Genomic DNA, 17557 nt, shown 5'->3' with positions numbered 1-17557 from the left:
TCTCTCTCTCTCTCTCTCTCTCTCTCTCTCTCTCTCTCTCTCTCTCTCTCTCTCTCTCTCTCTCTCTCTCTCTCTCTCTCTCTCTCTCTCTCTCTCTCTCTCTCTCTCTCTCTCTCTCTCTCTCTCTCTCTCTCTCTCTCTCTCTCTCTCTCTCTCTCTCTCTCTCTCTCTCTCTCTCTCTCTCTCTCTCTCTCTCTCTCTCTCTCTCTCTCTCTCTCTCTCTCTCTCTCTCTCTCTCTCTCTCTCTCTCTCTCTCTCTCTCTCTCTCTCTCTCTCTCTCTCTCTCTCTCTCTCTCTCTCTCTCTCTCTCTCTCTCTCTCTCTCTCTCTCTCTCTCTCTCTCTCTCTCTCTCTCTCTCTCTCTCTCTCTCTCTCTCTCTCTCTCTCTCTCTCTCTCTCTCTCTCTCTCTCTCTCTCTCTCTCTCTCTCTCTCTCTCTCTCTCTCTCTCTCTCTCTCTCTCTCTCTCTCTCTCTCTCTCTCTCTCTCTCTCTCCTCTCTCTCTCTCTCTCTCTCTCTCTCTCTCTCTCTTTTTTTTTTTTTTTTTATTATTTAAACAGGTGGTTATGTATATTACATGGGACAGTTAAGTATGCCTATGCTAAAGCTCGTCCTTGCAGTAGGTGAGCTATCTTAAAGCTACTGCCCTTACACTTACATTATAAACAAATTGTGATGTAGTAATATAACTAAACTTAATTTTAATAGATAATATTAGATGAAAACTTAGTATTTTTATGTACATACATCTCTCTCTCTCTCTCTCTCTCTCTCTCTCTCTCTCTCTCTCTCTCTCTCTCTCTCTCTCTCCACTTTGCTCTTCGAAGGCAATATAGTGACTAAAAAATAGCAGCATAATAAATACACAAAGACGACAAGTATGACAAGCTTGCACGAGTTTCCCGCGCTCGGGCGCGCGGCACTACCCTCTAATCTTAATTTACTCAAAACAGGTGACATTAAGTTTGAAATTCAAATACAGGCAAAGATAAACTATCCACTGTCACTGCCTTCACTGCACATTCATAAACCATTTCTTTGTTCATCTGAATTTCGAACACTTCACATTTCATGCACTTATAACCCTGGCCTTAACTCATGCGAGTGAGTGTCTTGTGTGGAGGTCTGGTAAGAACCACTGTGCTGAGCTGCTGGCTGACCCCAGTGACCCATTAAAAGTCAAGGCATGTTTTTTATAGAAGTTTCCCCCTGGAGGCCTAATCCTTTCTGATCCGTGATCAGAAGACACTTCTTCAGAACTTTCAGCAATGTTGATGGTTAGAGAATCAATGAAGTGATCAACTGCTATGTCTGTCTTCCTCTTGAAGGAGTTCAGCCTAGGCAACAGCATGCATCCAGTTGTGTGGCATGATGCGACTCAAAGAGTTTCAAGTCACCCATTTTAAAGTTGTTATGCTTGACCTGAGCCCAAATGAGCTCAATAGCATTATACTGACAGTGGTAGGGCTGGTTACTTCAGAACCCCTAGATCCTGCCAAGTCTGCTATGTTGTCAGTGCAGTATTCTTTGGTGACTCCACATTTCTTTGTGAGATCATACAACTCCATCTTCAGTAGTTTATCAGTGGGCTGAGCACCTTTCCTTTCAAGCCATTCCTTCAGTTCTGCCTTCCTTCACGATGACTGGTATTTTTCTTGTAGCATGAAGTGGTAGGAAGCATTGTCTATGATGATGATGGAGTTTGGTGCAATATTGGACAACAGCAGCTGATTCTTGAACTACTCTTCAAACACCATGGAATTTATCTGCTTATGATGAAAATCTGCGTCGTTTTTTGCCTGTGAGAATACATTGTTGATGAGACCATTTCTTGTTCCTGGGTGCAGAATTATGAGACGGCCTCCCTTTCCAGGTGGTTCTGATCTATCACTTATGTTATTTCTAAGAGAGGGAATTGTCTAAAATTTCAGTATATTTGTCAGCTGTGAAATGACCGTCATTCCTCATAATATCACTGATACCTTCCATCCATCCATCCATTTGTGATTACATGGCCACTTCTGCAATCCTGAAGATGTTTCTTTGGTCATACCTAAAGAAAAAAAAGAAAAAAAGTGCAAATGAAAATAAAAAGTCTACGTGCATAGAGACATGAATTTTCCATTACTTATCACATAATATAACTGGCTGGTACCAATTAGAAATAGGCCAATACCTGGTGATATCTCTCCTCCAGACACATAGTCAGCCATGATCTGATAAAGGGAAAGTCTTTTTGCCAACAAATACGATCTTAGACCAGAAGTCTGGATCTTTATGTTGGTGTTGATGAGCAAATTGTAACCTGGTCATTGTATGAGCTTCTGTGAGAACATTTTTTTTGCCGGTGTTCAGCAACAAATTCCCACAGCATGGAGGGGATTCCTTATGGTTCTCATTGAGGTGTCAAGTTGCAGAAGCTCTTTGATCACTTCATTAGCTATGGCTTCCTCACCTTCTTCACCCATCTGCATTATCAGTTCATCCTCCTTAGTAGTGGTACCATGAGAATGCAGACACTTTGCTGTTGATAATATATAGTATTAAACATAAAGAAATAATCCATAGTATTAAACATAGAGAAATAATCCATTGCATATCTCTATTAATATCGCCAGCATCAACCCTCTAAACTCTCATTATTTGTGTGTTATTCATTTTTTTCATTTTCATTTATTTTATAAACAATATGTAAATCTATTTCTATTCATTTATCTATAATTCACTATAGTTACCTGCTGGTTACCCAAGCTAGCTTTTACCATGGAGAAAGAGATCAGAGCTTGTATAGACTGATCTTCAGGTAGGATTGAGATGACACCACACACCAAACACTGGGACATTGATGCCACAACCACTTGAATTACATCCTGTACCTAAATGCTGCTAGGTAAACATGGGCTACATATTAAGAGGCTTGCCCATTTGTCTCGCTGCTCCCGGGACTCAAACTCAGGCCTTCTCAGTTGTGAGCCAAGTGTGCTAAACACTATACTATGTGGTGTGTGTGTGTGTGTGTGTGTGTGTGTGTGTGTGTGTGTGTGTGTGTGTGTGTGTGTGTGTGTGTGTGTGGTACTATTTTCTGCTTTTCATTAAAACACCACCACCTGTTCCATAGTTATTCATTGCTAGTTGAACACAGTGACTCAAAAAAATTTATAGTTTCAGCACAGTGTCACTAATTCAATGTGTGTGTGAGTACTTACATAGTTGTGGTATACATGAAAAGATTTTCAATCTACACTCATGGGGTCCCATCTACATATCCCTTTTTGTACTTGACAAAGTCAACTCTTGATTAATGCCTGTGCATTGCTTTCACCACAATACATATTTGTTTCTGCTCCACTGTTGCCTGCTATAATGGATATCATATCTTTGTATTCATATATGATCATTGCATGAAGATCACCTTGACTCCATGGCAAATATTTCCTGATAGCTGTTTTATATATTTCCACTTTATATACATAATGTTGTTTTTGTTTTGTTTTTATGAAATGTGTGTCTAGAACTCTAGATGAAATACTTTTCCTAACATACATAACCAAGTTTTTGTTCAAGCAAAAAGTATTTCTGCACATGCTATTCCTCTCAGCAAGTATTTTTTTATTTAAAATCATTGTAAAGTTTATACAATAATAAACATTTTAATTATTCCTTGCCTTCAATAAACTAGTTACCTTCCTAGATTTGAGTAATTTTTATACCTTTTCATTCTCATATGCCCGTTCTCCCTCCTGAATAATGAGAAAGTGCCGGAGTACAATTACCTCCTGCTTGAGTGTTCTGCCTCACTCCATAATAAATATCTGCAGTGTAAGACTTGTTAAAAAAAAGATAATTGTGTTTCTTATTGATCTTCTGAACAGATAACATGCTGTAATTAACACTTATGTCACTCAAAAGGTTACACTAATTCATTTTTATGTACATATCTGATGCTTCTGATTTCCACCACCTCTTCCATTTAGTTTATTTTCTTTTACCTGCCAAAAATTTATCAGTCAAACGCTAATATTTATAACAAATGCAGAAGTAAGGTACATAAAATTTGCTGAGTATCAGCATCTTACATAAACAGTTTCCCAAAAATATTCATTACTTTTGTAACCTTTACATGAATGAGTTACATGAATGAGGTACAAACACTAACAAAATCATTTACATTAACTTCATATATAGTACTTACAATTGATTCCTTTGCAGGTAAGCAAAGATGAAGTTGATCAGGTGGCATCAGATGAGAAAGACCCCGTTGGCACAAATGGTTTCCTCTGCAGCTCTGCCATCCCCATACAGAACACTCAACAGCGGCCTGTTCTTCACCTGAGCATGTCGTCCACTTCTGGGGAATCCAGTGATTATACAAGTGTTTTTGAAGCTTTACCAGATGTTCCTACAACTCCACCCTGTGCAAGTCCCATGAGCACTACTAGTTCTGCAGCTTTGTTATTACCAGATGACAGCACTCCCACTTCAAGACCATCACGAATTCTAGAGAAAATTTTTAAAGGCAAAAAAAAGCATAAGATTTATAATTAATTATCTATTTTTAAAATGCAACAGTAAGTGAAGTTTTGCAAGTGCATTGATATAAAAACCAGCCAGATTATATGTATGTATTTGTCAATCATATATTTACTTGATTAAAAGAAATTCAAGCCAAAGACATAGGACATAAGCTCCATAAATAGATATAGATAAAAGTGGACCCTTTATTTCCTGGATGAGATCAAACGTATGGAGAATTTGAATTAGTATATAACCATGGGTGCTGTGCCAGTTATATTGATGCTGAAGCTCTGTAGGGCCTGACAAAATTTTGCCATTTTATATATATATATATATATATATATATATATATATATATATATATATATATATATATATATAATCACATTTTGTCTATATTCACTAATTATCATCATAAAACATTTTAACTAGCAGTACTATGAACAAAATTATGAAGATAACACAATAGAGTAAACTCCCGCATATGTTGGACCAGTTAGGGGAAAGTCAATTCAAGTTAACCAAAAAACCAAGTTACCCAAAAGATTTTATTTTTCTAACTATTTTTTGTATGCCTTCTACCTTGAGCAGTTGAAATTATGTAAATAAGTACTGCAACATATATGATCCGTCAATGCACGCACACACACACACACACACACACACTCACGATAAGTAAATGACACGTCGATGCACACACACACACACACACACACACACACACACACACACACACACGCCCGGTAGCTCAGTGGTTAGAGCGCTGGCTTCACAAGCCAGAGGACCGGGGTTCGATTCCCCGGCCGGGTGGAGATATTTGGGTGTGTCTCCTTTCACGTGTAGTCCCTGTTCACCTAGCAGTGAGTAGGTACGGGATGTAAATCGAGGAGTTGTGACCTTGTTGTCCCGGTGTGTGGTGTGTGCCTGGTCTCAGGCCTATCCGAAGATCGGAAATAATGAGCTCTGAGCTCGTTCCATAGGGTAACATCTGGCTGTCTCATCAGAGACTGCAGCAGATCAAACAGTGAAACACACACACACACACACACACACACACACACACACACACACACACACTCTCTCTCACGATAAGTAAATATGGAGGTACGCTTGCTAAATCACCGGTGTAAACATTGATACTGGTGCCAGTAGTGCTGTGACACATGCGCCCATTTCGTGTCTTACATGGCTGAAAAAACTCCATGACTGATGATGTTAGGTATTTTAGCTAGTATACAAGTTAAGTGGCTTAAAATTACTCAAAGGGCAAAAATGCTTACCAGTGCACTCCAGATAGAAGATCAGGAAAAAATATCTTGAAAGTGTCCAATTTATGTGATATCTGGCTTATTCAGGTCTGACTTAAGCTGTCTTTACTGTTATATGTTTAGTCACCAGACGAAATTGAAATCAAGTATTCAAATATAAATAAAGATGGTCTGTCAAATGAATTATTTATTTGCTAAAGTCATGAATATCATTGGTGAATATTACTCAGCATCAAGACGTCACAAACACACCACCTTGGAATAAGAACTTTGTATATGTGGATGGTTAGAAATGTAATGAATAAAATTTGTTTAAAGATGATATTGAAATCAATGAAAATAAATAGAATTATTAAAAAAAATTCTCTGTTATGGCAAATAAGTGAAATTCAAACAATGAAATATATCTCAGAAATGAAAGCAGACCTAATGGAAAAATTTGCAAGAGAAGTAACTAATAAATCTTGTAGACTATCCACAGCTCAATTAGTAATAGTTAGCTTAAAAATACACAAAACTAGCTACCAGAGTACAACAAATTCAGCGTGACTAATGAAAATAGAGAGAAAAGTAAAAAACCTTGCAAGACTAATTTTACTCAATCCATTACAATTATAAATTAGTCATGTGCACCATTCCACTTTAGGCTGCTACCCACATTGGGCAGCACCATAATAAAGGAGAGAGAGACCACATTCATATTCAACATACGACCCATTAGGTTGTGCTTAAGATTTTTTTTACTATCCAACTTTCTGAAATTATTAATTGATAAGGCAGTGCTAAGAAGCATCAGGTTAGCTCACTGGAAATAAAAAGCTTTGTTGTAGCCCATGCTTACAACAAAGTATTCACACAATTCATTTACATACTTCTTTGGCATCATATATGCTATTTTCACCCAAATAGATCTTGAAAATCTATCACGTATCTTGTACATCAAAAGTTGCTTTCCATAGGCTAAGCCTTATCCCATAGGAAGGTCTTTAATGATAGATAATAATTAGAACTGGTAATTATTTGCTAAAGAAAATTTTACAAGAAATAAGCACGTCATGCAATTTCTTTCCTGTAGTGTATGGGTAGACTTTGGTAGATGAGGTTACAAACAAATGGCATTTTACATATTGCATATCAATATTGCCAGTCTTTACACTCTCCTCAAATTGTCCAACTTTAAAGACCCAAGTGACAAAAGTAAGACTATCTATGCTATGTTAAAAAGATTCACCAGTAAGGCACTGTCCATACGGCCAAGGTTTGTTATGCAAATTTTGCTGTGTAACCTGAGAAATGAAGAAATCACAAACAAAGCTTCATTAAGACTTTCCTTAATGTTTAGTGAAATATCAAGAGCTTCTAACTGTTGGTTGTCGAGTGATGGATTTGGGATGAAGGTGCTGTCAGATATATAAACTTATCATTTACACAAGCTGTCAGTTCTTGCATTCCACTATGAACATGTCTAGGGAACACTAATCTTGTGAATTACTTGTGAGGGGTATATGGACCACAACACACATACTGTAACAATTAGAAAAGTTGCACAAAACCTAAAGCAAAATACATAACTCTAAAATGAAGGAGGTTGAGCGTGAATGTAAATTAACTATTCTTCAAAATCAACACTGATGGAGATGCACCAAGAAATCTTGATGTTGTGATGTGTCACTGCATCATCTTGACAAAACCTGGAGTGCATAGGTGAGCGTCAGCTGAAATGTGCTGCTTCATGGCAATTTTGTATCCCAATGTACTGTACATATGGTTTCACTCTGAATAATTTGACAAAATCTAGTTCTGGTTAATGTTTCAGTCCCTATAATATTGTCACATGACTACAATAGCTTTTGCCTTATAGTTTTTCTTTGCACTTAGTATTATAATAATAGCGAGCATTATTCTTTTTATATATCCTGTGATCCATGATGTCGTGCCACACAATCTAATCCTGCTTCAGTAACTGACTGGCCAACTAATACCATCTGGACAGTAGCATAAATGGATATGAGAAGCTTAGCCCCCCAAAGCAAAAGTTTACCTAATAAAGCCCATCTGTGTGGATGGATCTTAAATATTATTAATAACAAAACTATCATGGTTGCTTGCTCACTGTCTGCAATTATTTTCATCCACTGTAACAGTTCCAAAAATACAAGTCACAGGCCTGGAATTTTGCTGCCCAGTGGTTTTGTTGTTAATTTTGTAATGTGTTTGTTTCAGAATTCCTTGTTTATATTAAATATTATTCTTGAACTACTCTTTTTTCTACTAATTCAAAGTCGACAAAACTGGTGCAAATTCAAGGATGAGGTATTTTTGTTTTTCTTTAATTTTGGGAAATAACTAATTTAATTTACTTTTTAAATGTTATTTATACAGCATCCTAATGACTGTGTATTATACAATTACAAGCTAAAATATATATATATTTTTATAATATAATGACTAACTAATAAAACTTACTAACAGCTGTCTGAAAGCTTACTCACTTGTCTGTGATTGTCTGTACAAGTGGTACTTATAGCATGGATGGCAGGGCTACAACCTATGGGTTTCACTTGCATAAACAATGAAAAATGCTGCAATAGACATTGAGATAAGGCAAGAAATTTAGGGTCCTCTGTTATCTATCCAACTTTCCATTTGTACATATATGTACCATATGGTGCTTACTTGAAAAGATGTCCACAGCAATGGAGAGTTGCATATTACTGTACTACTTGACTTATAAAATTGCCACTTGATAGGAACATAGAAGTATCCTAATGAAGCAATAGAAATGCAAGGAATAAGCAACTAAATTCCATCAGTGTTACCAAACGTACATGACAAATGTGGTATTGTTATAATGACACGAACCTTAACAGATGAAAAATGCAGGGAAGTTATGAAATAAGAGTATTCAATGTACAAGAATAGTATTTACGCAATTCTTTCAATGAACAGATTTTTACAAGTGTGTGTTAATAAGAAATTTAATTAAATTGAAATGCATAGCAAGTATACAGATTTTTTTTTCTGGCATAATAGAATAGTACATGTTCTCAAGAGCCATCCATCCGTGAATTGGAAAATAAGGGCGTAAATACAGATGATAATGATGTGCACTGAAGTGCTTCTCTTTTCTTTTGCATTTTGTGATTTAATAAATATTTCTTGGCATGAAAGTGTATGGGTTTATTAAGGTGCAGTCAGGTAACAACTTATTGGGGCCACAGTGAATATAGAAATTTACACTGTAAAACTGACACACAGTATGATCAGCAAGGATTTGCTGCTGCTTTCACCTTAGAAAGTGAGAGGAGGAAGAAAGAAGAATGAAATATCAGAAAAATCATTCATGACTACCGTCCAGATCTATGAAAAGAAAAATAAAGAAGTTAAGTGGGAAAAAAAATATATGATAGATACCTAAAAGTGATGGAATGCTTGTAAGTGTGATGTTAGGTTTTATATGAGTGGATGTGGGGTGTGTGTATGTGTGGGTCTGCACTAATGTGTGCTCATGTGCATCATGTCTCGACTAACATTCACAAAGAATGACAACCTGATATTCAGATGTTTAGACCAGCAAGTTTGTTGGTCTTGTATAATTTTTATACACGAGATATTTTTATTTTATACAAATGTACATTTACAAGTAAATTCACAGTTTTCAGGTAAACCCTTTTCTGTGTTGCTTTCTAATGGTTAAATAGAAGTATATGCATGAACTTGCATGTTAAGAAATATAGCACATCTTTGTTTATTGTCACTGTAGTATCTTGTATTTGTATATTTTGATATGAAAATACATATAAATTATGATTATAAGGAGAAGTTATAAGGTTGTGTGAACATGTTTTTTTGGTACGAGGATGTGAAGGACTTATAAAATAAATCAAAGAAACTTTAGCCATCACTATTTCACTATGATTATTCATAAAGTGTCAACAAAGTGGAATTAATTGATCAGTTAACGTATCAAAGTTCAGGTGTATTGCCTGCCAAGCTGCTTTGTGTGGTTATGAATGACTGTTCAATTACTTTTTATGAAGGAAGTATCAACTTTATCAAAAGTTGTAAGAACAAGAAAATAAAGGAATCTTTAAGAATGCATTAGACCATGTGGCAACCTCTTCATGAAACACATCTGTTTCCACCAATACTTTTATCTAAAACATTATTTAATCTTTTTTTTAGGAAACTCCATAACATCAACACTGACAATTTTAATATAGTGTCTATTTCATTCACCTACCACTCAGAACCACTTACTTTGTAGTTTTCTGTTTTTAATCTTATCATTCACTGACTGACCTTGAGGATTTTGCTTGTGTCATCTTTTTCATATTCCTATGCCATTCAAAGACCTATACTGTCAGATTCCCTCTAAATCTACCCCTTGAAGGAATGTAAATTTCAATTTTTGGTCTTTTTATAAGCATGTACAGTAATACATTTTATATCTGGTATCTTTTTTTCCTTTGTACTGATTCTAACAATTCAATATCCTTTCTGTAATATGGAGACTGGAACTGCAAGGAAGCATTACCATGTAATTTTTGCTGAGCTTGTCACAAAACAAAATAAAACTGCATAAATCCCTGTCCATGAAAATGCACAAATCTGTCCAGTGATGAAGGTCAGATTCTTTACCAATGTAAATGCTATGGTTACAGTTATGTATGGAAAGGACCTGTTCAAGAAAAAAAAAAAAAAAAAATAACTATATTGATTTATCAGACATGAATGTGAAACAGATAATGCATTGATATTCACTGAATAAATTCAGAATATGTTTTTGTATGCATGAATGAAAAACAAACCACACCAAATGAATAACAACTAATTCAAAATAAGAATACACTTGTTGACTAGAATAAATGTTTGCTACATTGTGATTGTATGTTTAATATATAAAGCTGCTCAGATACAGTGGCTGTCTGTGAATATGGATGTGTGTGCTGTACTTGTAGAAATGACAAAATGACAAATCAACTGAAATGATACTCTTTATCTAATGTGATGACTGTCTTCAGGAAGAAAATGCAAAATTACTAAAGAGATGCAGCCTTTTATTTCTCCCTGTGGAAAAAAATAACAAGTGTAATATTTGTTAACAAAATCTATGAATGAATGAGACTTCCTAGCTCCTAAACTTCCATGAAGGTCAGGTACTCAACACCTAAGCCAGGTCCACACACATGCATCCCAAGGTTTCCCATGCTGTATGAAGGATGAATGCCATGATGAGATGGTGACAGGTATTAAAATGATCTGGTGGAAAGTGAAATTACGCTAATCTAGTGTGTAATGCATGTAGACAGGCAATCCTCAGTTTTAAACCACTTTGGACAAGACAGTGGTTCAGAAAAAACTTTAAGATGTATCATTCTAGCAATCACAGGGCAACACACAACATATGCTTAAGCACACTCTTGAACTATTTATCAATTTTGTTTTCTATACATGTATTCAGAAATATTACATGATTTAGTCACAACAGCACTCACAAATGATTCAAAGCTTATTTGAGCATGGTAGCTAGCATAAGCAACTTTTGAACCTCTGCTTTGTTCTGGGTGGGTTAAGAACTGTGGATTGTAAGTGTACACTAAGTACAACATCCCAGCATTGTTAAAAATAATCTACTGCCACATGATCACACTGTCCAACAGATGCTAGATAAATGAACCATACCATTTACCTTTCCAGCTTTGATTCCCTCACTTGACTTCAACCCCAAGATTCATCCAGACAGGTAAACCACAAATCACTCACTGACTAAGCACCCATGAAGTAGTTCAAGAATAACAAATAACACACAGAACTTTTATAACAAATCTCCACTGAATTTCCACAATGAATTCCAACAAAATACTCATCACATCATACTAAGAGTTCAATCAAAGGATAACATTGTGTAGGCTATGGTAAGCAAATTCAAAATGTTATACCACACACATTGTACATCTTATGAAATTTGACAAAATTGCTTTAAAGAACAAAACAGTTTTCTGGTAAGAGTCAGTCACTGGTTTCCCTTCAGTAATATGAACACCACCAACAGCACAATAGAAGCTCCAAATTATGAGTGTGAAATGCTGAATGAAGAGAGGACATAACAAAAAATAATAGATAATCTTACCAATAGCACCTCCTAATGAAACAGTAAAATATTAACATTTAGTGATGAAGTAGTTTATGGCCAACATATTTTTTGTGGTTTTATTTGGCAGCCAGCCTTAGTGTGTCCTACACAGGCTCTCAGAGTTTGGTGGGGGTCTCCCAAAAACTAAATCCATAATGACAAATCTTGTGGCCCTCTAGTGAGCAAGGAGAGTTCTGTGTGTGTTTGGCTGTTGGTGAGCATGCAGCCACTGTGACATAGTACAAAGTGATGTTGAGGATTGTTTGAGGCAGGATGGGCACAGCTCCCTCTGCTAGATGATGTTTAGGTTAAGATTGGTTAGGTTAGATAAAGACCCTAGGGAGGGTTTGGGGTGTAGTCCCCAACTAGTCTAGGGGGTCTGGGGGATGCAGCCCCCCCCCTTGCTAGAAGACATTTAAGTTAGGTTTGATTAGGTTAGGGTAAAGACCCTAGGAGGGATCTGGGGGCCCCCTCAGCTAATTTAGAGGCATGAGAAGACACTTAAGTTAGGTTTGGTTAGGTTAGGGTAAAGACCCTAGGAGGGATCTGGGGCCCTCCCCAGCTAATTTAGGGGCATGAGGGTATGTAGACTTTTTAAGGGAGAAAATTTTACTAATTGTCTCTCCCCAATTCCTCCATTTCCCCACGTACTGAGGCCTCAGGCTTGCTGAGGGGGAAGGGGGGTATTCAAAAATACTTAGAGGTGCTATTGGTAAGATTTACCAAATTAATTATGAGATGCTAGAATAATACCACTATGCATCAAGCTTTTTTTTTTTCCATACTGCCAATACACACTACACTAGACCATGGTGCCCAACAATTTGCTGGTCATTTAGTTGTAACGTAATTAATATTATTTTTCTTGGGTCTGTTCAGTATTAAGTAAGAAAATTTGTATTTTCCTTTTCTGAGTCTCCAGTGAAATTATCAAAATGTTACTGAATCTGAAGGAAAAATAACGCACATAAAAAAAATGTATATAACTAGACAGATTGAAAACTTACTAGATTGTAAAATAAGCTGTGTGAAGTCCAGAGTATATCAGACTGTCTTTGCTTATCTGCAATACATCTTGCTAAATGACCTCCCAGGAGCCAAGGACTCATGGTTAACAACAACTAAAGAGAAGTATAATAATAAAAAAAAAAAAGTCCAGATAAGGTAAACAGGCAGACAACTGTTGCAAATTCATTGGGGGACAAATAAAAAAGGCTTTCCTATCTACTACTAAGCTGAACTGACTAGTCCTGGTGGCACTGACCTGAGCTAGTGATGGCTTCAGTGCTCATTCATACGCTAATAAGAGCTTACCTAAACTACTACAGCGCTGCCGCTCATAACTACCTAAACAATATAGGTAAGTACGCACTACGTTGTTATGAGTAAATCTACCACAACTCAGGGTCCTTAGTGATTTCACCATCACACTACTAATCTTGTTTCACTGGAAAAAGGAACAACTGAGGGGCCCAGGCTCTTCATTCATTGTCACGACCAAGATCCATCCAGTCTGAGGAACTTGGCTTGGCCACAACCACCACTAAATTTACTGACGTACAGTAAAAGCCCTCTTATCCGGCATCAACGGGACCGCCGACATCCCGGATACCAGAAGTTGCCGGATACTTGAATAGAACACGCATCTTACCATAACAAAGATCAGCTGATCGCCGTGCCGCGCGTCGCCACTCACGCTGCCACCTCACACTCACCAACATCCATTACTAACATTCTCTTTAATACTTTCCTCTTATAAATAAATTGATGGGTTACAAAAATAAAGTATACATGTAATAAAGATATGAAAATGTACGAGTGTTTGTGACACTTTTTCGCTCCCCACACCTCTCATTCAACACCCTCCGGGTCATCATCAGATTCTGTACTTGTTTGCCGCACTTCTTTTCCCTTACACGCTACTTTAAAATAGTTTCTAATGTCTTCTTGTTTGCAGCTCTTTCTTCTTTGCAACAAGAACTCATTCTCAATGCAGTGAAGGGTCATAACATCTCGGGTTGACATGTATGTGCACTGCTCAGCAAACCTGACAAAGCCAGCTATGTGTTTCGCAGCCTGTTCCCAAGTTACTTTAGGCTCATTATCATCATCATCATCATCATCATCTAATTTTCTCTAAATGATCTTCTACTACAGCGTTGATAAGTTCCTCGTCTGTGAGAGTGAATGTTACGGCCTGATTTTCATCCACGTCCACCCATTCCCGTAACGCTTCATCTGTCACTTTAAGTTGCACATTTCCCCCCATTTCCCTCAGCTCGCTCACCACCGAATTTTTCATGCCACCTCCAAACCCTTCAAACTCCTCATCATCCTCATCATCAAACATAATCAAAGGGTACAATTTGCGCCAACATCGCATCAATGTTTGCCTTTTAACGTCTAGCCAAGCAAGTGAAGCCATGAATATCGCATCCTTAACATTAAACTGTTTTTGGAACTCGGGGATTGTGCCGTCCTCATAATTAACAAGTTTGCGAAGGAAACTCTTACGATAGTTAATCTTAAAATTTTGAATGACTCCCTGATCCATGGGTTGAATAACACTTGTGACATTAGGGGGAAAATATACAGCAAAAATATTTCCTACAACAAGTTCCTCTGCTGGTGGATGAGCTCTACAATTATCTAATAATAAAACTACCATACTGTCCTCTGGGAGACCATTTTTCTTCAGATCTTCCTTGACAGATGGCACAAAGCAATGCTTGAACCAGTCAAGGAAAATTTCAGCTGTCATCCAAGCACTTCGTTGGTTACGATAATCGACAGGCAGGTAATTCACGTTCTTAAAACAGCGCGGCTTCTTGTGCTTGCCAACCACGCACAACTTGACTTTGTGCGTACCAGCCATGTTAGCGCAGCACAGAACTGTCAGCCTGTCCTTGCTCTGTTTGAACCCCATCACGTCACGAGTGGTTCTTGGCAGACAGCGGTAGAACAGGCCAGTCTTGCCGGCGTTGTAAATCTGCTCAGACGTCAGGTTATGCTCCTCAACTATCTTAGCAAACCTATAAGAAATAAAAACAGAACGTGGATTAGATAAAGAAATTAGGTTAGAAGAAATTAGGTTACGGTAGCATAGCCTAGGCTTAGTAAACAAAATTTAACCATGGTAGCATAGGCTAGGCTTATTAAACATACAGTAAATGAACATAAATTTAACAAGGATTAGAGAAAGAAATTAGGTTAGAAGAAATTAGGTTAAGGTAACATAGCCTAGGCTTAGTAAACAAAATTTAACCATGGTAGCATAGGCTAGGCTTATTAAACATAGTGATAACATAAATATAACATGGCTTAGAGAACGAAATTAGGTTACGGTAGCATAGCCTTATTAAACAAAATTTGGTAAATTTGCAGTTTGAGCCAATACACCCTATCTTGAATTTCTTTTTCCCTAAGTCTAACAAACTTGGGGACCTCCTGGGAAAGCGGGATTTTGGGTGGGGGAAAGCAAAAATGAGGCAATTTTGGGGATCCGAAAAAATCCAAGGAAGAAAATACCCATCTTTAAGAAAAAGGGAGAAAATCACAAAATTCATGACTACTTTTCACTGAAATTATCCTAACCTAACATAATAACCTGCTAGCCAGGAGGAGCAGCCCTAAACTATCCTAACCTAACCAAACCTAACTATCCAAAAAATCTAAGGACAAAAACCTAACGTAACCTGACCTTACAGGCCCCACCGGACACCCCCCGACAACACTAACCTAACCCTAACATAAACCTAACCTAGCCAGGGGGGCTGTGCTCCCTGGATCCCCCCTACAACAGCAATGTAACCCTAACATAAAACTAACCTAGCCGGGGGGGCCTGTGCTCCCTCGGACCCCCCTACACCCCTACATCACTAACCTAACCCTAACATAAACCTAACCTAATGTAACGTAACCTAACTTTGGGGGCGCAGCCCCCCCGGACCTCCCTGCAACACTAACCTAACCCTAACATAAACCTAACCTACCGTATCCTTGCTTTGGGGCAGCTTCCCTCCCCCCACACCGGTTCTCTTATAGCTTCACACAATATGCCCTACCTCTACCAATACCCCTCCTCACAATACCTTAACGAAAGGATGAAGGTCCTGGCTGGTTCTCTTCTCGATTGTACACCGACTTGCATTGCAGGAGCGATGATTTCCCAGTAATCAAATTCGCAACCTTTACAACTAGTCACTGGTGGCCATGGCTGAACTGCGCACACAGATGTCTCTGTCCACCTGTCTGCCCAGCTGTGCCCCGCCTACGAATACATATAGCAAATTCCCATTGGCGCAGCTCGTGGTGTTAAGAGGTGGTGGCACGTCATTGGACAAAAGAACTATACACACAATAAGAATCCTATTCAGCAGTTACCCACAAACCCCAGCTATAAACAAATGCAAGTCAGTGTACTGCTCATTTCCGAGTGTGATGGAGCTCCGTGGCTCGCCGCAGCTTGCTGGACTTAGAGAGAACCCGCCGAACACCGCACATTTGAAGGCTTGTACTGAAGTTATTGCCAATTTCCGATATGGTAAAATGGGGTTAAAAATGCTCGTTGAAGTGTGATGTAGACCGTGAGAATGTGTATAGTTACGTGTGGTGTATTGGCTGAAACTGCAATAATACCCAAAATTTAACCATCGTAGCATAGGCTAAGCTTATTAAACATACAGTGAATGAACAAATTTAACAAGGATTAGAGAAAGAAATTTGGTTAGGATAAGAGTAGGGGGCTTAGTCTATTAAAACATGGGTAGCATATGCTAAGCTTATTAAACAAATTAACAAATCTATTCTTACCTGTCGACAAACTCTTCAGCCGAGGGTAAGTTGGCAGATTTTGATTCTCCCGAGATGTCCGGCTTCCTTATGCCGTGACGAACCTTGAACCTGTGGAGCCAGCCATCAGAGAACTGGCATGCCCCTTCCTCACCCATCTTCTTAGCTAAATCACGCCCTTTCTCTTGCAACATTGGGCCTGTAATTGTGACTCCTTCTGATCTTTTCAAGCTGAACCACTCGTATAACAATTTGTCCATCATTTCACCACGATGATACTGCAGTGTGTGACGATTTTCCGCTGCCTTTGGGGTGTCGGTGGCTTTCATGTAATCGCGCAACTTTTTCGTTTGGGATTTAATGTCATAAATAGTTGATGAACCCACACCATATTCCTCCATTAGTTTCTGTCTGCTTTCACCTCTCTCTAATCGTCGACAAATGTCTACCTTCTGCTTAAGTGTAAGCACAACACGCTTCCTCTTTTCTACAACTTTAGGCATGATGAAGGCATCAGGCGATAAACAGTGCACACGTGGGACTGAGTCACTGAGTGAACAGTGAACACTGCAGTGGGCCGCACCCGCGGGTGGCGCGAAGCAGTGCGCTCTGGTGGCGAGGGGACAAAGTATGCCTCGCGCAGGAATTTTAATCGATTTTATGAGTACACATTGATTTTTTATTGATTTTAAGGCTCGGGGAAAATTGTGCCGGATACTTGAAGATGCCGGATACTCGAATGCCGGATAAGAGGGATTTTACTATATAAATCTTCAACACACGTGCAGTATTTACTGCAGTTGCCATTTGACCCACAGCAACTAATGTTTCCTTTTTGCTTGTTCTATTA

At 38.2% G+C, this 17557-nt stretch overlaps 2 protein-coding genes across 7 annotated transcripts in view; one reads left to right on the top strand and one right to left on the bottom strand.

Moving 5' to 3' along the window:
- LOC123504662 (myeloid differentiation primary response protein MyD88-like) overlaps positions 1-5233 on the top strand; it is a 27416-nt gene extending 22183 nt beyond the window's left edge. For all 5 annotated transcript variants that reach the window (XM_045255417.1, XM_045255415.1, XM_045255414.1 and 2 more), the window contains one exon: positions 4207-5233. In XM_045255417.1, the coding sequence (XP_045111352.1) occupies positions 4207-4542 (336 nt within the window). In that variant the 3' untranslated portion in view covers positions 4543-5233. The remainder of the gene's footprint in view (positions 1-4206) is intronic.
- Positions 808-17287, bottom strand: LOC123504664 (jerky protein homolog). Of its 2 annotated transcripts, XR_006674910.1 has the most exons (5): positions 16008-16061; positions 13568-14948; positions 4190-4345; positions 2174-2521; positions 808-2050 (listed from the first exon to the last, which is right to left on the bottom strand). XR_006674910.1 is itself a non-coding variant. In XM_045255419.1 (3 exons), the coding sequence occupies exons 1-2, from the start codon at positions 17208-17210 to the stop codon at positions 14039-14041; spliced, it is 1392 nt and encodes a 463-aa protein (XP_045111354.1). In that variant the 5' UTR covers positions 17211-17287; the 3' UTR covers positions 4221-4345; positions 13568-14038. The 2 variants fall into 2 exon arrangements, 1 of the variants encoding a protein (XP_045111354.1); XM_045255419.1 differs by lacking the exons at positions 808-2050; positions 2174-2521; positions 16008-16061 and adding an exon at positions 16729-17287 and having other exon boundaries at positions 4221-4345.
- Positions 17288-17557: the final 270 nt, after the last annotated feature.

Source organism: Portunus trituberculatus, chromosome 16, assembly GCF_017591435.1.
Source record: "Portunus trituberculatus isolate SZX2019 chromosome 16, ASM1759143v1, whole genome shotgun sequence".
In the NCBI taxonomy this organism is placed as follows: domain Eukaryota; kingdom Metazoa; phylum Arthropoda; class Malacostraca; order Decapoda; family Portunidae; genus Portunus; species Portunus trituberculatus.
Note: the sequence above shows the minus strand (reverse complement) of the source record. Positions and strands in the feature narration are given on the sequence as shown.